The sequence below is a fragment of the Heterodontus francisci genome, chromosome 1 (genome assembly GCF_036365525.1).
Source record: "Heterodontus francisci isolate sHetFra1 chromosome 1, sHetFra1.hap1, whole genome shotgun sequence".
In the NCBI taxonomy this organism is placed as follows: Eukaryota; Metazoa; Chordata; class Chondrichthyes; order Heterodontiformes; family Heterodontidae; genus Heterodontus; species Heterodontus francisci.
The window spans coordinates 20,001,005-20,023,974 of record NC_090371.1 but is presented as its reverse complement, the minus strand read 5'-3'; the positions used below and the strand labels follow the sequence as shown (position 1 = coordinate 20,023,974).

Below are 22,970 nucleotides of genomic sequence, written 5' to 3'. Positions count from 1 at the left end.
TAAACTGCTCCCAATCCCCTGGTCTGTTGTTTTTCCTGGCAAATTTATATGCCTCTTCCTTGGATCTAATGTCATCTCTAACTTCCCTTGTAAGCCAGGGTTTGACTACCTTTTCCGTTGTACTTTTGCGCCGGACAGGGATAAACAATTGTTGCAGTTCATCCATGCGCTCTTTAAATGTTTGCCATTGCCTATCCACCGTCATTCCTTTAAGTAACGTTTCCCATCCGTTATGGCCAACTCGCGCCTCATACCTTCATAGTTTCCTTTACTAAGATTCAGCACCCTTGCCTCAGAATCAACTACGTCACTCTCCATCTTGATGAAGAATTCTATCATATTATGGTCGCTCATCCCCAAGGGGTCTCGGACTGTCAATTATTCCTCTCTCATTACACAATACTCAGTCTAGGATGGCCTGTTCTCTAGTTGGTTCCTCAATGTATTGGTCTAGAAAACCATCCCGTATACACTCCAAGAATTCCTCCTCTACGGTATTGTGACAAATTTGATTTGCCCAATCTCTATGCAGATTAAAATCACCCATAATTACTGATATTCCTTTACCGCATGCATCTCTAATTTCCTGTTTAACGCCATTCCCAACATCACCACTACAGTTTGGGGGTCTATATACAATCCCACTAACATTTTTGCCCCTTAGTGTTTCGCACCTCTACCCATACAGATTCCACATTGTCAGAGCTAATATCTTTCCTCACTATTGCATCACTTTCCTCTTTAATCAGCAATGCAACTCCACCGCCTTTTGCTTTTTGTCTGTCCTTCCTAAATACTGAATATCCCTGGACGTTCATTTCCCATCCCTGGTCACCTTGCAGCCATGTCTCCGTAATCCTGACTATATTATTCCCGTTTACATTTATTTGCGCTATTAATTCATCCACTTAATTTCGAATGTTACGTGCGTTAAGGCACAAAGCCTTAAGGCTTGCCTTTTTAACATTACTTGTCCCCTTCCCACCATTTTGCACTGTGTCCCTATTTGATTCTGGCCCTTGATTTCTCTGCCTATCACTTTTCTTATTCCCCTGTCTTTTGTTCTTGTCTTTGATTCCCCCCTCCTCTGACTCCTTGCAAAGGTTCCCATTCCACTGCCATTTTAGTTTAAACCCTCTCCAACCACTCTAGCAAATACTCTCCCTTGGACATCAGTCCCAGTCCTGCCCAGGTGTCACCCATCCAGTTAGTACTGGTCCCACCTCCCCCAGAATCGGTCCCAATGTCCCAGGAATTTAAAACCCTCCCCCTCACACCATCTCTTCAGCCACGTATTCATCTGATATATCCTGCTATTTCTACTCTGACTAGCACGTGGCACTGGTAGTAATCCTGAGATCACGATCTTTGAGGTCCTATTTTTCAACTTACTTCCTAGCTCCCTCGGTTCTGCTTTTAGGACCTCATCCTTTTTTTTACCCATTTGTGCCAATGTGTACCACGACCACTGGCTGTTCACCCTCCCCCTTCAGAATGTCCTGTAACTGCTCTGAGACATCCTTGACCCTAGCACCAGGGAGGCAACATACCATCCTGGAGTCTCTTTTGCGGCCACAGAAACTCCTATCTATCCCCCTTACAGTTGAATCCCCTATAACTATTACATTCCCACACTTTTTACTCCTCCCCTGTGCAGCAGGGCCAACCATGGTGCAACGAATTGGGCTGTTGCTGCTTTCCCCTGAGAGGCCATTCCCCCCAACAGTATCCAAAGCAGTATATCTGTTTTGCAGGGGAATAGCCACAGGAGATTCCTGAACTGCCTGCCTAGTCCTCTTGCTCTGCCTGGTGGTCACCCATTTCCCTCCTGCCTGTGGGGTCTGAGCTTGCGGTGTAACCACCTCTCAAAACGTGCTATCCACGATACTCTCCACCTCGTGTATGCTCCACAGTGTCCCCAGTTGCCGCTCGAACTCCGAACTGTAGGTTCTCATCAAAAGCTGCTTGTTTTGTCCACGTAATCAGGCACTTTTCAATGAAAATGTTTGGGTTGTCAACCAAAATTCTTTGAAACCAAACAGTGACTGATGACATGTACAGAGCACTGCTGCCCAATTTTGGCACCTATTCAAATCTGGAAATAAATTGACAGAAATCACCAGAGCATTTGAGAATCTCTATGCGTTGCTGATATAGGAAATCTACACTCCAACACTTGCTACAATACTGTGTGTTTTTTTTTGGCAGGGAAAATTTGGCGGCAAGTATCAGTTTATTAAAATCACATATTTGAAGTCAGGTAGTAAGTTGTCTGAAGTCATCTCAAAAAAGTAGGTGAATATTTTCTGTAGACTAATGGAGGTATATTTCATTCTGCTGACTGTTAGCTGATACAGTTCTCTTGCTCTACACCCAGCATGGGATCTCGGTTAAATATGGGCAAGGTCCCAACAGATAGTTACTGCAAATGTCCATTGCCTCTCCATTGACTCTGTCCCTCCTCTGGACTCTGTCTGAAGCCGCACCAGTCTATTCACAATCTTGATGTCCTGTTTAAACCTTCGCTGAGCTTCCGACTTCAAACTCTTTTTGTGCAGCACTAAGGTCAGAAGTGGGGAGGTTCGCTGATGATTGCACAATGTTCAGCACCATTTTCGACTCCTCAGATACTGAAGCAGTCCGTGTAGAAATGCAACAAGACCTGGTCAATATCCAGGCTTGGGCAGATAAGTGGCATGTAACACTCGTGCCACACAAGTGCCAGGCAATGACCATCTTCAACAGGAGAGAATCTAACCATCTCCCCTTGACATTCAATGGCATTACCAGCTCTGAATACGCCACTATCAACATCCTAGGGGCTACCATTGACCAGAAACTGAACTGGAGTGGTCATATAAATACCATGGCTACAACAGTAGGTCAGAGGCCTAGGAATCCTGCAGCGAGTAACCCACCTCCTGACTCCCCAAAGCCTGTCCACAATCTACAAGGCACAAGTTAGGAGTGTGATGGAATATTCTCCACTTGCCTGGATGGGTGTAGCTCCAACAACACTCAAGATGCTCAACACCATCCAGGACAAAGCAGTCTGCTTGATTGGCACCCCATCCACAACATTCACTCCCTCCACTACCGATGCACAGTGGCAGCAGTGTGTACCATCTACAAGATTCACTGCAGCAACTCACCAAGGCTCCTTAGACAGCACCTTCCAAACCCATGACCTCTACCAACTAGAAGGACAAGGGCAGCAGATGCATGGGAACATCACCACCTTCAAGTTCCCCTCCAAGCCACACACCATCCTGACTTGGAACTATATCGCTTTCCTTCACTGTCACTGGGTCAAAATCCTGGAACTCCTTTCCCAACAGCACTGTTGGTGTGCCTACACCCCAATGACTGCAGTGGTTCAAGAAGGCAGTTTACCACCACCTTCACAAGGGCAATTAGGGATGGGCTATAAATGCTGGCCTAGCCAGCGATGCCGACATCCCATGAAGGAATAAAAAAAAGTTTCGGACCTTTTTACTAAATCAAAGGTGCAATATAAATTCAGGTTATTATTGCTCTATTACATTGAATTTACAGCACAGAAACCAGCCATATAGTTTACAAGGTCTATGCTGGTGTTTATGCCCCACACAAGCCTTATCCCTCTCTATTTTTTTTAATCTCACTCTCTCAAAATATGCTTCTATTCCTTTCTCATATTTTGAATGAGACATTAAACCGATGCCTCATCTACCCTCTCAGGTGGATGCAAAAGAGCCCACAATACTGTTGGAAGAAGAGCAGGAAAATCTCCACTACAACCTGATCAGTGTTTATTCTTAACCAACATCATAAAAACAGATTATCTGGTCATTATCACATTGCTGTTTGTGGAAGCACTTGTGCACTTCAAAAGTACTTCAATGGATGTAAAGCACTTTGGAATGTTGTGAGGTTGTGAAAAGCGCTATATAAATGCAAGTTCTTTTCATTCTCGTTTTACTTATGTATGGTATTCAAACTGCAAGGAATCAGAGATGTCCAGTTTGGCAAGCTGCAATGTAATGAAGATTAAGATTGCTTTGCTATTCTATATTACTGTCATAATCACGCCAAATGTCTCTGCACACAACATCTGCTTCCTTGACTCTGGCTTGCTGCCTGTTCCATGGTCCATCCTCAGCCGATCCTCAGTTACTGTGCTTCAACCCTCTCTCCAACCTGATCCCTCTCACAACTGCTCTCAAAGAAACCTTTCTCTTTAACTGTGCCTTTATCTCCCTTCTCGGTGTTCTCTCACCCATTTCTCCCTCAATTTGATGCCCCTTTTCACCTCCTTGTGTTCAGACACAATTCCTAAAATAATTTAAAATATGGACATTGCTGGCAAGACAACGATGTATTGCCCATCTCTTGTTGCCCTGAGACCATGGTGGAGGGTCTTCTTGAATTACCCTGTAATGGTTTGATACAACTGAGTGGCTTGCTGGGCTACTTTAGAGAGTGGCTAAGGGTCAACCATGTTGGTGTGGGACTGAGTCATATCTTACAGCAGAGAAGTTGGTCATTTGTCCCGTTGTGCCTGTGCTGGCTTTTTGAAAGATCTGACTTATTGGTCCTACTCCCCTGCTCTATCCCCCATATCCCTGTAATTTTTCTCCCTTCAAGTATATATCCAATTGTCTTTTCTGCAAGTTACCAATGAATCTGCTCCAACCACCCTTTCAAACTATATATTTCAGATCATGATAATTGACTACATAAAAAAATTCTCACCTCTGGGTCTTTTATCAATCACCTTAAATTTCTTTAAATTTTAGATCTCTGAAGGCAGAAGGGCAGGTTAATAGGGTGGTGAAAAAGGCATATGGGACACTTGCCTTTATCAATCGAGGCATAGATTACAAAAGCAGGGAGGTCATGTTGGAGTTGGACAGAACTTTGGTAAGGCCACAGCTGGAGTACTGTGTGCAATTCTGGTCGCCACATTATAGGAAGGATGTGATTGCATTGGAGGGGGTGCAGAGGCGATTCACCAGGATGTTGCCTGGGATGGAACATTTAAGCTATGAAGAGAGGTTGGATAGGCTTGGGTTGTTTTCACTGGAGCAGAGAAGACTGAGGGGTGACCTGATGGAGGTGTACAAGATTATGAGGGGCATGGACAGGGTGGATAGGGAGCAGCTGTTCCCCTTAGTTGAAGGGTCAGTTACGAGGGGTCACAAGTTTAAGGTGAGGGGCAGGATGTTTAAGGGGGATTTGAAGAAGAACCTTTTTACCCAGAGGGTGGTGACGGTCTGGAATGCACTGCCTGGGAGGGTGGTAGAGGCGGGTTGCCCCACATCCTTTAAAAAGTACCTGGATGAGCACTTGGCACGTCATAACAATCAAGGCTATGGGCCAAGTGCTGGCAAATGGGATTAGGTAGACAGGTCAGGTGTTTTAATGCATCAGTGCAGACTCGATGGGCCGAAGGGCCTCTTCTGCACTGCATTATTCTGTGATGCTGTGAAATTTGTGTCCCCTGGTTAACGACCTTAGTTAGTGCCCAGAGTTGTGAAGCTCAGCATTCAGCTGGTAAAGGCTGTGTCTTCTGGAGAGGAGGAGAGATCATTCTGAGGACCGAATGTGTAAGATACAAATAAGTAATTAATTTGCAGGAGAGTGGGAAGACTCAGGGAGGGAAGGAGTTCCATAATTTGGAGATCCTGGGATAGAGTGAGTCAGAAAAGGATCACAGAATCTCATCGCTGTCAAAATCTGCAATATATTATTCAATTTTTTAAAAAACTTGGAATGTGTGAGCGGAAACAACAAAACTGTCCTTCGCTCCACAAAGGAGAAAGCAAATGTAAGCAGTGCCTGATTAAATGGGATTGACTGTACAAGGAGTAATTAAAAAGAAAACATAGGAGCCTCAAACCAGCCTCGGGCTTTGGAGGACAAATAAAATCGGAGAACATCCACAACCATTTTACAAACTCCTTTATTACGAGAGCAATTCCATTAGGGGCTTGAGTGTTTTTTTATACGTATTGCATTTCTCAAGTGAGGCGGACTTAATTAAATAAAGCCACTAGTTAATCTGTCAAAAGATCAATCAAAACAAAGAGGGGACTACGCAGAGCCACTTGGTAAGACACTGTTAGTGACTGATAATGAAATTACAGCAAGGAAAGCTCCATTACTTACAAGGATTAAATGCCAGGTTAGTGCTCACGTCATGCAAGAATTTGTGAAAATACAAAAATAAGATTTTCTGTGCAGTTTCATTAACTCCTTAAACAGCAGCTCCACGTTAGGTACTTACAAGAGGAACCTTAGGTTTTCTACCATCCAAGCTGTTTTACCTTATCCAGAAGAGTAACATCAGAGGATTCAGCCTGCATTGGAAGGTGTCTAAAATTCAAACTTAATCTGTGGAAACAATATTTCACTGAGCGAGTGGCCAGTCGAGTGGAAGCAGTTATTATTGATTTATTCAAATTGAATCTGGCAAATGGAGTATAATGTGGGAAAATGTGAAAGTGTCCAATTTGGCAGGAAGCATAAAAAAGAAGCATATTATCTAAATGTTGAGAGATTGCAGAGCTCTGAGATGCAGAGTTCTGGGTGTCCTGGTGCATGAATCACAAAAGGTTAGTGTGCAGATTCAGCAAGTAATTAGGAAAGCTAAAGGAATGTTATTGTTTATTGCGAGGGGAATTGAATACAAAAGTAGGGAGGTCATGCTTCAGTTATACATGGCATTGGCGAGACGACATCTGGAGTACTGTGTACAGTATTGGTCTCCTTATTTAAGGAAGGATGTAAATGCGTTGGAAGCAGTTCAGAGAAGGTTTACTAGAATAATGCCTGGAATGGGTGCGTTGTCTTATGAGGAAAGGTTCCACGTGTGGGAGAATCTAGAACTGGGGGTCGCAATTCAAAAATAAGGGGTCGCTCATTTAAGACAGAGGTGAGGAGAAATTTTTTTCTCATAGAGGATGGTGAGTCTTTGGAACAGTCTTCTTCAAAAGGCGGTGGAAGCAGACTCTTTAAATATTCTTAAGGCAGAGGTAGATAGATTCTTGATAAGCAAGGTGGGTGAAAGGTTGTCGAGGGTAGATGTGAATGTGGAGTAATCAGTTCAGCCATGATCCTATTGAAAGGCGGAGCAGGTTGAGGGGCCGAATGGCCTACTCCTGTTCCTAACTCGTATGTTCGTATGTAATTGGCCCTCCATCCCTGTGAGATCACGGTGTCCTCCAATTTCACTGTTGCACCATTAACCACCGTATCTTTAGCTGCCTAGGCCTAAGCTCCGGGATTCTCTCCCTAAACTTCTATGCCTCGCTACCTCTCTCTCCTCCTTTAAGACACTCCTCAAAACCTACCTCTTTGATCAATCTTTTGCTCATCTATCCTAATATATCCTCTTGTGGCTTGATGACAGTTTTTGTTGGCTTACAGTCCTGTGAACAGCCTTAAAACATTTTTCTACATTAAAGACGCTATATGAATGCAAGTTATTGCTCGTGTAAATTAAAGTTCCTCCAGAAAATAACATTTTGGGATATCGTATCTGAGTAATTTGAGACAGGACGTGTGGTGCATGTTGCATGCTTGAGAGGAACAGATTAATTTGGACCTATGGTTCCCAAAGCTCTCCACCACTGGGGGTTTGCTCGTCTCATGTATGATTCTTTTGGTGACTAATTGATCAGAGATTGATCGCTATAATTAGCCAACAACTCCATTATCCTTGTGTCAGGTGACCACCAGGATGGTAGTAGGTGAACTCAATGACCTTGGACCATTTTTTTTCAGCATCTGCTACCTTCCAGGATAATGGATCAAAAAGGTTAGCTTGGCTCAGATGATATACCTTCATTTCAGAGTCAGAAGGTTGCAATTCCAAGCCTCACGAAAGATTTTAGCATTTTATCCTTGCTGCCTTTTCTGAGGGAATGCGGTCTTGTTGGGAGTTGCTGTCCTTCAAGTCAGATATTCCACATGTCCAGTTTGCATAAAACATCCCATGGAGAAAGTTTGATGAACGGGGTATTCTTCCATTGTCCTGGCTTACATTTATCTCTCAATCAGTATCACCAAAGACAGATAAACTTCGCATTCATTGCATAGGCTGTTTCCGCGACCTCAGTCTGGGCAAATTGACTGCTGTGCCTCCAAGTGAAAGCAGTTGCAGAGTAATATCTAAAATAAAAGCAAAATACTGCGGATGCTGGAAATCTGAAACAAAAACAAGAAATGCTGGATTCACTCAGCAGGTCTGGCAGCATCTGTGGAAAGAGAAGCAGAGTTAACGTTTCGGGTCTTTCGGTTTCTAATATTTGTCAGTTCCGAAGAAGGGTCACTGACCCGAAACGTTAACTCTGCTTCTCTTTCCACAGATGCTGCCAGACCTGCTGAGTGAATCCAGCATTTCTTGTTTTTGTTGCAGAGTAATATCATTAGCTGTGTAGCACTTTTGGATGTTCTGAATATCTGCTAAGGTGCTATCAGGGGAAAGTTAGAATTAGAATTAGAACATTACAGCGCAGTACAGGCCCTTCGGCCCTCGATGTTGCGCCGACCTGTGAAACCATCTGACCTACACTATTCCATTTTCATCCATATGTCTATCCAATGACCACTTAAATGCCCTTAAAGTTGGCGAGTCTACTACTGTTGCAGGCAGGGCGTTCCACGCCCCTACTACTCTCTGAGTAAAGAAACTACCTTAGATGATGAAGAAATGGAAGGATATGCCAATAGAATGAGATGAAGTAAGATAGGAAGAGGCTCATGTGGAGCATGAACACCAGGATGGAGCTGTTGAGCTGAGTAGCATGTTAGTGTGCTGTAAATTTGATTTAGTTCTGTGTCAAAGAAAAATGACTAATTTTCTCTCCCCCCAACTTGTTTTCTCGTTACAGGTGGTCATCTGTACGACGATTAACGTGGACGGTCACGTCCTGGCCGTGTCGGACAACATGTTCATTCACAACAACTCAAAGCATGGGCGGAGGGCTCGGAGACTTGACCCCTGTGAAGGTATGTTACATCTGGAGCACGGCAGAAGCACGATCCATTGCTCACTGTTGCAACCTGAATGCAAAGTCTTTACACTGATGATGGCTTTTTTGATTCTGAGTATATGGTTAAAATTGCTGTTGCTTCTAATTTTTAATTCGTTCTTGGATAGCATCTATTGCCCAGCCCTCGCTGCCCTTCTGAATTGCTGTTGACGGTGCAGTTATGAGGTCTTTGAAGCATAATGGTAATGGATGTGGTTGTACAGTGACTATTCAGTTTTGGAGTTTTGATGAAAGGTCATCGACCTGAAACATTGGCCTGGATTTTATTTTACGGTGGTGGCCATAAAAGATGGCGGCCTGCACACATGGGCTTTACTCCGCAGAGTCATCGCGATACTATACAAGGCAGCTCATTTACATGGCCGGGGCGGACTATGCCCCCACCCCGTCCCCCCACCACCCCCGATGATGTGGGGCTTGTGCCATTTTTAAAGGGCTTCCAGCCCTAATATTGAATTTCAATATTTAAAGGAATAGGCATGTTAAAATTTATTTGAACAATGAAAGAAATGTTTCCATCCCCTTTCTCACCCCCCAATATCCATTTACTTAATTCCTTGCCCTCTCACCTCCCCCCCCCTTCAAATTACTTACCTTGAGTGTCTGACCTTACCCCCCCGAAAAAGTTTAGTAACTTTTACCTAACCCCTTCCCACCGTCCCCTCTACCAATCGGAATTGTTTTCCCTGCTTTCTCCCCACACCCCGCACTGAAATAATTCCCATACTCCCCCCTCCCCACCAGTGTTCCGCATCAGATCTCCAAATGGAGATCCGACGGCACAGCAGTGACAGCTGCCACCACCAGGTTTGCAACGGAATGGAAGTTGGGAACGCCTAAGTATTTCATTCAATCATTTTCATACATTTAAATATTTAAATTTCGGCCCCATGGCCGAGCGGCGGGGGGTGCTGCCACAAGGCCTCACCACCGCTGACAATATGGGGCCGGGCCTTCCTGGCATCGAGGCCTGTGGTGGGCCTCTCCTGGAGACATTTTCTGCCCCCCCCACCCCCCCGCCCCCACCATGACCCCCGGTATCGGGGGCCTGGTAAAATCCAGCCCATTAACTCTGTTTCTCTCTCCGCAGATGCTGCCAGACCTGTTGAGTATTTCTAGCATTTTCTGTTTTCATTTCAGACTGATGGGATTTTGTTTTATTCGGTTATGGGATGTGGGCATTTATTGTCCATCCCAAATTGTCCTTGAGAAGGTGGTGGTGAGCTGCCTTCTTGAACCGCTGCAGTCCGTGTGGTGTAGGTACACCGACAGTGCTGTTAGGAAGGGACTTCCAGGAGTTTGACATGGTGATAATGAAGGAATGGTGATATATTTCCAAGTCAGGATGGTGTGTTCCCACACATCAGCTGCCCTTCTTCTTGGCACTAGAGGTCACGGATTTGGAAGGTTGTATTGAAGAAGCCTTTGCAAGTTGTTGCAGTGCATCTTGTAAATGGTACACACTGCTGCCACTGTGCGCTAACGGTGGAGGGAGTGAATATTTAAGGTAGTGGATGGGGTGCCCATCAAACAGGCTGCTTTATCCTGGATGGTGTGGAGCTTCTTGATTTTAGGCCCAGCTGTACCCATCCAGGAAAAGAGAGTATTCCATTACACTCCTGACTTGTGCAATGAAGATGGTGGACAAGCAAGTGGTGAGTTACTCTGCTGTCTACAGCTATTTCTCATAATACTCTTTCCTAACAAAACTATTCATCTTGTTTTTAAATGTTCAATTGATCCCTTATATGCAGCAACTTGGGGAGAAAGTTCCGGATTTCCATTTGTATGAGGACGTACTTCTTAACATCACCCCAGAATGGCTTGACTCTAATTTTAAGGCGATGCCCATTTATTCTGGACTCCTCCACCAGAGGAAATATTTTCCGTCTATTTACCCTGTCAAATTGTTTAATCATCTTAAACTGCTCAATTAGATCATGCCATAACTTTCTACACTCGATGGAATACAAGCCTAATCTTTTCCTTATAAACATACCTCATAAATAACTCATTTAGTTCCTTTTGATGGAGACACTAGGGGCATAATTTTCACCGCAGGCTTCGCAACCCCGACGTTCAGGGTCAAATGGGAGTCAGAATCACAGATCACAGAATTGTTAAAGTGCAGGAGGAGGCCATTTGGCCCATCGTGTCCGCACCAGCTCCTCAAAAGAGCGATTCACTCAGTTCCATTCCCCCGCCTTCTCCCTGTAACCCTGTACATTCTTCTTTTTCATATAACAGTCTAATTCCTTTTGAATGATTCATTTCAACCTGCCTCCACCATGTTCTCAGGCAGCATGTTCCAGACCTAACCACTCGCTGCGTGAAAAAGATTTTCCTCATGTCACTTTTGCTTCTCTTACCAAATACTTTAAATCTGTGCCCTCTCGTTCTTGATCCTTTCACGACTGGTAACAGTTTCTCTCTATCTGCTCTGTCCAGATCCCTCATGATTTTGAATACCTCTATCAAATCACCTCTCAGCCTTCTCTTTTCCAAGGAAAACAGTCCTAACATCTCCAATCTATCTTCATAACTGAAGTTCCCCATTCCTGGAATCATTCTCATGAAACTTTTCTTTACTCTCTCCAATGCCCTCATGTTTTTCCCAAAGTGCGGCGCCCAGAACTGGACGCAGTACTCCAACTGAGGCTGAACTAGTGTCTTATACAAATTCAACATAACTTCCTTCCTCTTATACTCTATGCCCCCATTAATAAAGCCCAGGATACTGTATACTTTATTAACTGCTCTCTCAACCTGTCCTGCCACCTTCAATGACTTATCCACATATATACCCAGGTCCCTCTGCTCCTTTAGAATTGTACCCTTTATTTTATATTGTCTCTCCATGTTCTTCCTACCAAAACGAATCACTTCACATTTCTCTGCGTTGAACTTCATCTGCCACCTCTCTGCCCAAACCACCAACTTGTCTATATCCTTTTGCAGTTGCACACTATCCTTCACACAGTTCATAATGCTTCCAAGTTTCATCCGCAAACTTTGTAATTGTGCCCTGTACACTAGGTCATTAATATATATCAGGAAAAGCAAGGGTCCCAACACTGACCCCTGGAGAACTCCACCACAAACCTTCCTCCAGCCAAAAAGCATTCATTAACCACCACTCTTTGTTTCCTGCCGCTCAGCCAATTCTGTATCCATGTTGCTACCGTCCCTTTTATTCCATAAGTTATAACTTTGCTCACAAGTCCGCACTGTTGGGGAAACAGTCACCCAGCAGTGATTTTCCAGGAATTGGCCAATTAGTGGCTAGAGGTCGGGCTCGCAGTCCAGTTAAGGACAGTGGGCAGTTGTTCAAAGCTGGAGGGCCAACAGGAGGCTCTCCAGCACTGAAGAAGCAGCAAGCTGCCTTTTCAGGGAAGTAAGTGAGAGGGTGCCTCAAAATGGAGGTGGTCTCTCTCCAATTTTTTAAACTTTAAACTAAAAAAAAAATCCCCTCAGCCATTGGGCCAGCACTGTGGAGGGGGGAACCCTTCCACAGGGCAGCCTGTGGCTGCAGCTGAAGCCAGTCAGGCAGGGAGGGCCTCAAAGCAAGCCTGGAGTGCTGGCTCCCAGTTCACCGCCTGAAGGCTGCCTTCAGGCAGCTGGCCTGTTCCGCAGTGCCTCTGTTGGGGGGGTGGGGTGGGAGGGGGGGGGGTGCCCTATCTAGTCTGCCTCTGATACTTGGCCTTAATAGGCCTTTAGGAATGCCTAATTGACTACCTGAAGTTTGTGGGTGGGTAGCCCTGCTGCGTACCCCACTCCCATCCCACCTCTGGGGGAAAAGGCCCGGGGCAGGATGGTGTTAGCAAACTGGCACATCGTCCTGCAGTGCAAATTTTTGCACCCGCCCACCTCTGTAATCGGCACTATCTGGGGGCAGAAATTCTGCCCTAGTTGACCGTAAACAGAAAGCAGACCACTTTCAACATAAGAAGACAAGAAATAGAAGCAGGAGTAGGCCATTCGGCCCCTCAGACCTGCTCCGCCATTCTATAAGATCATGGCTGATCTGATTGTGGCCTCCCCCTTAAGCCTTAACTCCTTTAGGGAGATAGTGGCATAGTGGTAATGTCTGTGTAGATGCCCTGAGGACCCAGGTTCAAATCCCACCACGGCAGCTGATAACATTTAAATTTGATTGCTTAATACATTCAATTACTTAATAAATAAAAACTGGAATTGAAAGCTAGTCTCTGTAATGGTGCCATAAAACTATCATCAATTGTTGTAAAAATCCATTTGGTTCACTAATATCTTCTCAGGAAGGAAAGCTGTTGTCCTGATCTGGTCTGGCCGACATGAGACTCCAGACCCACAGCAATGGGATTGACTCTGAACTACCTTCTGAAATGGACTAGCAAGCCACTCAGTTGTAACAAACCATTACAGAAAGGACTACAGCAGTTCAAGAAGGCAGTTCACCACAACTTTCTCAAAGGCAATGAGGGATGGGCAACAAATGCTGGCCGTGCCAGTGACGCTTACATCCAATGAAAGAATTATAAATAAAATCTCTCTAACTCAGCTTGAATATATTCAATGACCCAGGCCCCACTGCTCCCTGGGGTAGAGAATTCCAAAGATTTATGACCCTCTAAGAGAAAAAGTCCCTCCTCGTCTCCATCTGAAATGGAAGATCCCTTATTCTAAAACTATACCCCCTAATTCTAGATTCCCCCATGAGGGAAAACATCCTGTCAGCATCTACCCTGTCAAACCCCCTCAAAATCTTACATGTTTCAATAAGGTCACCTCTCATTCTTCTCAACTCCAATGTGTATAGGCCCAACCTGCTGAACCTTTCCCCATAAGACAACCTCTTTATCCAAGGAATCAACCTAGTAAACCTTCTCTGAATTGCTTACAATTGCTTAAGTAAGAAGACCAAAACTGTCCGCAGTACTCTAGTCTCACTAATGCCCTGTACAGTTGTAGCAAGACTTCCCTACTTTTATACTCCATCCCCCTTGCAATAAAGGCTGATATTCCATTTGCCTTCCTAATTATTTGCTGCAGCTGCATGCTAATGTTTAGTGTTCATGTATAAGGACACCCGGATCCCTCTATACTGCAGTATTCTGTAGTCTCTCTCCATTTAAATAATATTCTGCTTTTCTATTCTTCCTGCCAAAGTGGACAACCTCACATTTTCCCATATTATGCTCCATCCTCCAAATTTTTGCCCACTCACTTAACCTATCTATGTCACTTTGCAGTCTCTTTGTGTCCTCCTCACAACTTATTTTCCTACCTATCTTTGTATCATCAGTAAATTTGGCTACAATACACTCTGTTCCTTCATCCAAGTCATTAATGTAGATTGTAAATAATTGAGACCTCAGCACTAATCCTGTGGCACTCAATTACTTGCTGTTTGCCAACCTGAAAGTGCTCCATTTATCCCAGCTCTGTTTCCTGTTAGTTTGCCAATCCTCTATCCATGTTTATACATTACCCCCAGCACCATGAGCTCTTATCTTGTGCAGTAACCTGTTATGTTGCACCTTATCGAATGACTTTTGGAATTCCAAATTCACTGCATCTACTCATAGAGTCATAGAGAGATACAGCACTGAAACAGGCCCTTCGGCCCACCTAGTCTGTGCCAACCAACAACCACCCATTTCTACTAATCCTACATTAATCCCATATACCCTACCACATCCCCACCATTCTCCTACCACCTACCTACACTAGGGGCAATTTACAATGGCCAATTTACCTATCAACCTGCAAGTCTTTGGCTGTGGGAAGAAACCAGAGCACCCGGCGGAAACCCACGCGGTCACAGGGAGAACGTGCAAACTCCCCACAGGCAGTACCAGAACCGAACCCGGGTCACTGGAGCTGTGAGGCTGCGGTGCTAACCACTGCACCTCTGTGCCGCCCAAACTGGTTCCCATTTATCTACCCTACTTGTTATGCTCTCAAAGAACTCTAATAAATTTGGCAAACACTATTTCCCTTTCATAAAACCATGTTGACTCTGCCTCATTGCATTATGATTTTCTAAATATCCTGTTACTACTTCCTTAATAATGGATTCTAGCATTTTCCCAATGATCGATGTTAGGCTAACTGGTCTGCTTTCTGTCTCCCTTCTTTCTTGAATAGGGATGCTACATTTTTGGTTTTCTACTCCACTGGGACCTTTCCAGAACCTAGGGCATTTTGGAAAATTACAACCAATTCCTCCACTATCTCTGTCGCCACTTCTTTTCAGGCCCGAGGGTGCAGGCCATCAGGTCCAGGGGACTTGTCAGCCTTTAGTCCTGTCAGTTTTCCTAGTACTTTTTCTCTAGTGATAGCGATTGTTTCACGTTCCTCCCTCCCTTTTGCCCCTTGATTTTCTAATATTCTTGGGATGCTTTTAGTATCTTCTACCATGAAGACAGATACAAAATAATTGTATAAAATCTCTGCCATGTCCTAGTTGCCTATGATTAATTCCCCAGTCTCATCCTCTAAGCGACCAACATTTAATTTAGCTACTCTCTTCCTTTTTATATACTGGTAGAAGCTCTTACTATCTAATTTTATATTTAGAACATAGAACATAGAACAGTACAGCACAGTACAGGCCCTTCGGCCCACGATGTTGTGCCTAACCTTTAACCTACTCTAAGATCAAACTAACTACCTACCCTTCATTCTACTATCATCCATGTACCTATCCAAGAGTCGCTTAAATGCCCCTAATGTATCTGCTTCTACTACCACCGCTGGCAGCGCATTCCACGCACCTATCACTCTCTGTGTAAAGAACCTACCTCCGACATCTCCCCGAAACCTTCCTCCAATCACCTTAAAATTATGCCCCCTGGTGATAGCCCTTTCCACCCTGGGAAAAAGTCTCTGACTATCCACTCTATCTATGCCTCTCATCATCTTGTACCCCTCTATCAAGTCACCTCTCATCCCACTACCGACGTAAGACTGACTGGTCTATAATTCCCAGGGTTATCCCTATTCCCTTTCTTGAACAAGGGAACAACATTTGCCACCCTCCAATCATCCAGTACTACTCCAGTGGACAGTGAAGACGCAAAGATCATCGCCAAAGGCGCAGCAATCTCTTCCCTCACTTCCTGTAATATCCTTGGGTATATCCCGTCTGGCCCCGGGGACTTATCTGTCCTCATATCATTCAAAATTTCCAGCACATCCTCCCTCTTAATCTCAACCTGTTCGAGCATATCAGCCTGTTCCATGCTGTCCTCACAAACAACCAGGTCCCTCTCACTAATGAATACTGAAGCAAAGTATTCATTTAGGACCTCCCCTACCTCCTCCAACTCCAGGCACAAGTTCCCTCCACTATCCCTGATTGGCCCTACCCTCACTCTGGCTATCCTCTTGTTTCTCACATCAGTGTAGAATGCCTTGGGATTTTCCTTAATCCTACCCAAGACTTTTTCATGTCCCCTTCTAGCTCTCCTAAGTCCATTCTTCAGTTCCTTCCTGGCTACCTTGTAACCCTCTAGAGCCCTGTCTGATCCTTGCTTCCTCAACCTTAAGTAAGCTTCCTTCTTCCTCTTGACTAGCTGTTCCACATCTCTTGTCATCCAAGGTTCCTTCACCTTACCATCCCTTCCCTGCCTCATCGGGACAAACCTATCCAGCAGTCGCAGCAAGTGCTCCCTAAACAACCTCCACATTTCTGTCCTGCATTTCCCTGAGAACATCTGTTCCCAATTTATGCTGCCCAGTTCCTGCCTAATAGCATTGTAATTCCCCCTCCCCCAATTAAATATTTTCCCATCCCGTCTGCTCCTGTCCCTCTCCATGACTATAGGTAAAGGTCAGGGAGTTGTGATCACTATCACCGAAATGCTCTCCCACCGAGAGATCTGCCACCTGGCCTGGTTCGTTGCCAAGCACCAAGTCCGACATAGTCTCCCCTCTCGTCGGCCTATCTACATATTGAGTCAGGAAACCTTCCTGGACACACCTGACAAAAACTGCTCCATCCAAACTATTTGCACTAAGGAGGTTCCAATCAATATTAGGGAAGTTGAAGTCACTCATGACAACAACCCTGTTACTTCTGCACCTTTCCAAAATCTGCCTCCCAATCTGTTCCTCCATGTCTCTGTTGCTATTGGGGGGTCTATAGAAAACTCCCAACAAAGTGACTGCTCCTTTCCTGTTTCTGACTTCCACCCATAATGACTCAGTAGACAAACCCTCCTCGACGACCTCCCTTTCTGCAGCTGTGATACTATCCCTGATTAACAATGCCACTCCCCCACCTCTTTTACCTCCCTCCCTATTCCTTTTGAAACATCTAAACCCCGGAACATCCATTCCTGCCCCTGTGATATCCACGTCTCCGTAATGGCCACAACATCGTAGCTCCAAGTACTGATCCATGATCTAAGTTCATCACCTTTATTCCTGACACTTCTTGCGTTAAAATAGACACACTTCAACCCATCATACTGGCTGCAACTTTGCCCTGTCAACTGTCTCACCTTCCTCACAGACTCTCTGCACTCGCTATCTGCCTGTTCAACAGCTACCCCATCCACTGATCCGTGGCTCCGGTTCCCATACCCCTGCCAAACTAGTTTAAACCCTCCTGAAGAGCTCTAGCAAACCTCCCGCCCAGGATATTGGTGCCCCTCCAGTTCAGATGCAACCCGTCCTTCTTATACAGGTCCCACCTTCCCCAGAAGGTATCCCAATGATCCACATCTCTGAATCCCTCCCTCTTACACCAGTTCTGTAGCCACGTGTTCAGCTGCACTCGCTCCCTGTTTCTAGCCTCACTAGCACGTGGCACCGGTATTTCTTGCTGGTTCACTCTCATCATCTAATTCCTCTTTTTTTAGTCATCATTTGTTGCTTCCTAACATTTTCAAAATCTTCCAGCTATCATTAACCTTTGCAGCATTGTACACCTTTTCTTTCAATTTGATACCATTCTTAACTTCCTTACTTAGCCGCAGATGGATCATCCTTCTCATCGAGTCTTTCTTTCTAAATGGAATATATTTTTGTTGTAAGTTATGATATAGCTCCTTAAATTTCTGGCACTGTTTGTCTACCATCTTACCTTTTAACTTATATTTCCAGTCTTCTTTAGCCAGCTCTGTCTTCATATCTTTGTAATTGCCTTTAGTTACATTTAGAACACTAATTTCAGACCCAATTTTCTCATCCTCAAACTGAATGTGAAATTCCATCATGTTATGATCACTCTTCACTACAGGATCCTTTACTTTGGGATCATTAATTAACCCTGCCTCATTACATTTTAACAGATCTAAAATGCCCTGTTCCCTGCTTTTTCTAAGAAACTGTCCTGAATACACTCTATGAATTTGTCCTCACGGCTACTTTTGCCAATTTGATTTGTCCATTATATATGAAGATTAAAATCACCCACAATTATTTCAGTACCTTTCTGACAAGCCCCCATTATTTCTATAATTATACTCTCTCCTACACTGTAGCTACTGTTAGGGGGCCTATAAACTACTCCCACCAGTGACTTCTCTCCCTTGTTCTTCCACCCAAACTGATTCTGCATCTTGACCTTCTCACTGCTGTACTGATCTCATCCTTTATTAACTGAGTTACCTCACCTTATTTTCCTTTCTTCCCATTCTTTTGAAATGTCAAATACCCTTGAATATTCAGTTCCCAACTTGGTCACCTTGCAACTGCGTCTCTGTAATGGCTATCTTTCTAAAATGTTTTTTTTGTTATTTATTTATTTTTTTTATTTAGAGATACAGCACTGAAACGGGCCCTTCGGCCCACCGAGTCTGTGCCGACCAACAACCACCCATTTATACTAACTCCACTGTAATCCCATATTCCCTATCACCTACCTGCACTCGGGGCAATTTATAACAGCCAATTTACCTTTCACTTGCAAGTCTTTGGATGTGGGAGGAAGCCGGAGCACCCAGAGAAAACCCACGCAGACACAGGGAGAACTTGCAAACTCCGCACAGGCAGTACCCAGAATCGAACCCGGGTCCCTGGAGCTGTGAGGCTGCGGACTGTTGTTTATGTGAACATCGCTGGCAAGGCATCATTTGTTGTCCATCCCCAATTACCCTTGAGACAATTGAGTGGCTTGCTAGGCCATTTCAGAGGGTAGTTAAGAGTCAACCACATTGCACATGTCGGTCGGATCAGGATAGGATTGCAGATTTCCTTCCCTAAAGCACATTCATGAACCAGAACGGTTTTTACAACAATCAATGATAATTTCATGGCACCATTACTGAGATTAGCTTTCAATTCCAGATGTTTATTAATTAATGGAATTGAAACTCCACCAGCTGCCATGGTGGGATTTGAACTGTGCCCTTAGGCCATTAGCCTGGACCTCTGTATTACTAGTTCAGTGACATTACCATTATGTCACCACCTCCCCTATATCGTACCCATTAATTTCTATTTGTACCATCAATTCATCTATCTTGTTATGAATGGTGCATGCATTCAGATAAAGAGCCTTTAATTCTGTCTTTTTAACCATGTTTCCCTATTGTGATCCTATTTGCTGGTGCACTCTTAGCTTTGTAGCTCTGTCCTTTCCTGCAACACTCTGGTTATCATTGCCCATATAGCTAACATGCACTGTTGCCTTGCCCTTTCTCTTCAACTTTCTAAATTTCCCCTCACCTGAACCCTCCCCACTCCACTATATAGTTTAAAGCACTAATATTCCTATTGATCACAGCGTACAAAAAGAAAAGAATTTGAAAAGCCTTGCCCAACAATAAATAAATCTTGCGCGACAAACTTCAGTTGAAAGATTCAAAGAGAAATGGCTGCCATACATTCTTGGCCAAAATTTTAACTCCCCATAAAAGACATCAGTCTGTTTACTTAACAGGAGTTTATTACTGTGTTTATTTTGTGCTGGAACAAGGCAGTCTATTTTCACAAGTCAGGAATGTATGATTGTTCACTGTCGAAGAGTCAACGTGGGCATTGCCTGCCAAAAGAGACTGCAAAATATCACACCCGTATTTGAGTGAATCAAAATAAAAATTTAATGGAGCAGTGCAACTATTCTGGTGTGCAAGTGATCAGCATGAAATCTAAAATAAAGCTTCCTTCATCAACCTGCTCCCATTGCATTAGTATTGAAGGAGTCATTCAGCCCATCATGCCTGTACTGGCTCTTTGAAAGAGCGATCCAATTAGCCCCACTTCCCTGCTCTTTCCCCATAGCCCTGTATAAATGTTTCAAGTATTTATGCTTTTTGAAAGTTGCCATTAAATCTGTTTCCATCATCCTTTCAAGCAATGCATTCCTGTTCATAAAAATTCACTGCATTAAAAAAAAAATTCTCCTCACCTCAACTCTGGTTCTTTCGCCAAATACTTTAATTCTATGTCCTCTGGTTACTGACCTCCCTGCCAGTGTCAATGTTTGTCTAATTATGCTCTGTGGAGTGTCTTGGAGCATTTTACTATGTTAAAGGCACTATTTAATACAACTTTTTGTTGTTGCTTTGGGGTTAATTCTCTCTGTGGACCATTTTTGGGTAAAAATTCACTTCCTATCGTCACTTACCATGATTGCTTCACTACGATTTCCCAGCTCCACTGAAGCTCAAAAGCCGCAAACTCACGGGAGCACCTCCAGGTCCGATTCCAAAAAGTCGCACACCATTGCAACTTGCACCTGTATCGCAGTTCATTCATGATTGTTGGCTCAAAATCCAACAATTTTCCCGCAGCTCAGCACAGATCATGTGTGTGGTGGGAAGGGATTAAATGCTGTTAAGCAGGTAGTTCCAGGATTTTGCCTGAGCATCTGTGAAGGAATGGTGATATATTTCCAAGTCAGGTGGTGTGTGACTCGGAGGGGAACTTGCAGGTGGTGGCATTCCCATGTGACTGCTCCCCTTGTCTTTCTAGCTGCTAGAAGCCATGGGTTTGGAACTTGCTGTTGAAGATGCCTTGATGACTTGCTGCAGTACATCCAGTAGATAGTGCACACTGCTAGAGAGAGTAGGTGTCTAGGTAATTAAGCAAGTCTAGCAGTCTCAGTAAGGAGTGAATATCAGGCTCCTGAAGAAGAGACAGATTGGAAATTCTTGAAAAATTCAAGCAGCAGTGGAAGACAAGTAGATTCCTCAAACCCTAGAAATAATAGATATGTATGTTGTAAGGAAGGGTAACTTAAGTTTCCTATGAGTTACATGGCAGAAACTGTTCATTAATAAAGGAACAGATGGCTCAGAAAGAGGGAAACTTTATATCCTATTAGTGGATTGAGCAGCTGCCATCTGGGCAGCCTAATTGGAAACAGTGTGCAGGGTCTAAAAGTCGTTATTGCAAATTTAAGAATAACTCTAGGCACAAAGATCTGTCTGTAATAAAATCATAAAATGGCTCTTTTCGTGGCAGGGCTAGAATAAGGGATTTCCATTACAAAACCAAGTACATTTCAGTTGTTGAACAATGAGAGTCTGCTGCACAAATACTTCACGATTTCTTCTCTTCCTGTGTACTGCGCACAGTTCCAGTCTCCTTATTACAAAAGAAGCACGGAGAAAGTACAGAGAAAATTTGCAAGGAAAACACCAGAACTGAGAGGGTACAACTATCAGGAAAGACTGACCATGCTGGGGCCCTTTTCTCTAGAAAAGAGAAGACTGAAAAATGACCTAATTCGTTCATCGGATGTGGGCATCGCTGGCAAAGCCATCATTTATTGGCCATCCCTAATTGCACTTGAGAAGGTGGTGGTGAGCCACCTTCTTGAACTTCTGCAGTCATGTGGTGTTAGGGAGGGTGTTCCAGGACTTTGACCCAGCAACAGTGAAGGAACAGCAATATGTCAGGACGGTGTGTGACTTGGAGGGGAACATGCAGTTGGTGGTGTTCCCATGCATCTGCTGCCCTTATTCTTCTAGGCAGTAAAGATCACGCGTTTGGAAAGTGCTGTAGATGGAACTTTGGTGAGTTACTGCAGTGCATCTTGTAGCTGGTACACACTGCTGCCACTGTGCATCGGTGGTGGGAGATTGAATGTTTAAGGTGGTGGAGGAGGTGCCAATCAAGCAGGCTGCTTTGTCCTGAATGGTGTCGAGCTTCTTGAGTATTGTTGGAGCTGCACCCATCCAGGCAAGTGGAGAGTATTCCATCACACTCCTGACTTGTGCCTTGTAGATGGTGGATAGGCTTTGGGGAGTCAGGAGGTGGGTCACTCGCCACAGAATTCCCAGCCTCTGACCTGCTCTTGTAGCCACGGTATTTATATGGCTACCCCAGTTCAGTTTCAGATCAATGGTGACCCCCAGATGTTGCTTGGAGGATTCAGCGATGGTAATGCCGTTGAATGTCAAGGAGAGCTGGTTAGATTCTCTCTTGTTGGAAATGGCTATTGCCTGGCACTTGTGGGGCATGAATGTTACTTGCCACTTTTCAGCCCAAGCCTGAATGTTGTCCAGTTGTAGCTGCATATGGGCTTGGACTGCTTCATTATCTGTGAGGAGTTGCAAGTGGAACTGAGCACTGTGTAATCATCAGTGAACGTCCTCACCTCTGACTTTATGATGGAGAGAAGGGCTTTAGAGCAGCAGCTGCAGAAGGTTGGGCTTAGAACACTGCTCTGTGGAACTCCTGCAGTGATGTCTTGGGGCTGAGATGAATAACCTCCAATAACCACAATCATCTTCCTTTGTGCTAGGCATGAATTCAACCTGATTCCGAATCGCCTTCAATTTTACTAGGGCTCTTTGATGCCACATTCTGTCAAATGTCGCCTTGATGTCAAGGGCAGTCACTTTCACCTCACCTCTAGAATTCAGCTCTATGTCCATATTTGGACCAAAATTGTAATGTGGTCTGGAGCTGAGTGGTCCTGCTGAGACCCAAACTGAGCATCGGTGAGCAAGTTATTGGTAAGTGCCACTTGATAGCACTGTCAATGACACT

General features: G+C 44.4%; 1 protein-coding gene across 12 annotated transcripts in view; it reads left to right on the top strand.

Moving 5' to 3' along the window:
* The window catches only part of LOC137374610 (transcription factor COE3-like), a 517,803-nt gene that overhangs the window by 362,721 nt on the left and 132,112 nt on the right, over positions 1 to 22,970 (top strand). For 6 of the 12 annotated variants that reach the window (XM_068041551.1, XM_068041855.1, XM_068041689.1 and 3 more), the window contains one exon: positions 8,877 to 8,994. In XM_068041551.1, the coding sequence (XP_067897652.1) occupies positions 8,877 to 8,994 (118 nt within the window). Of the gene's footprint in view, positions 1 to 8,876; positions 9,022 to 22,970 lie in introns of all 12 variants that reach the window. The other 6 variants (XM_068041623.1, XM_068041279.1, XM_068041768.1 and 3 more) reach the window with 3 other exon arrangements.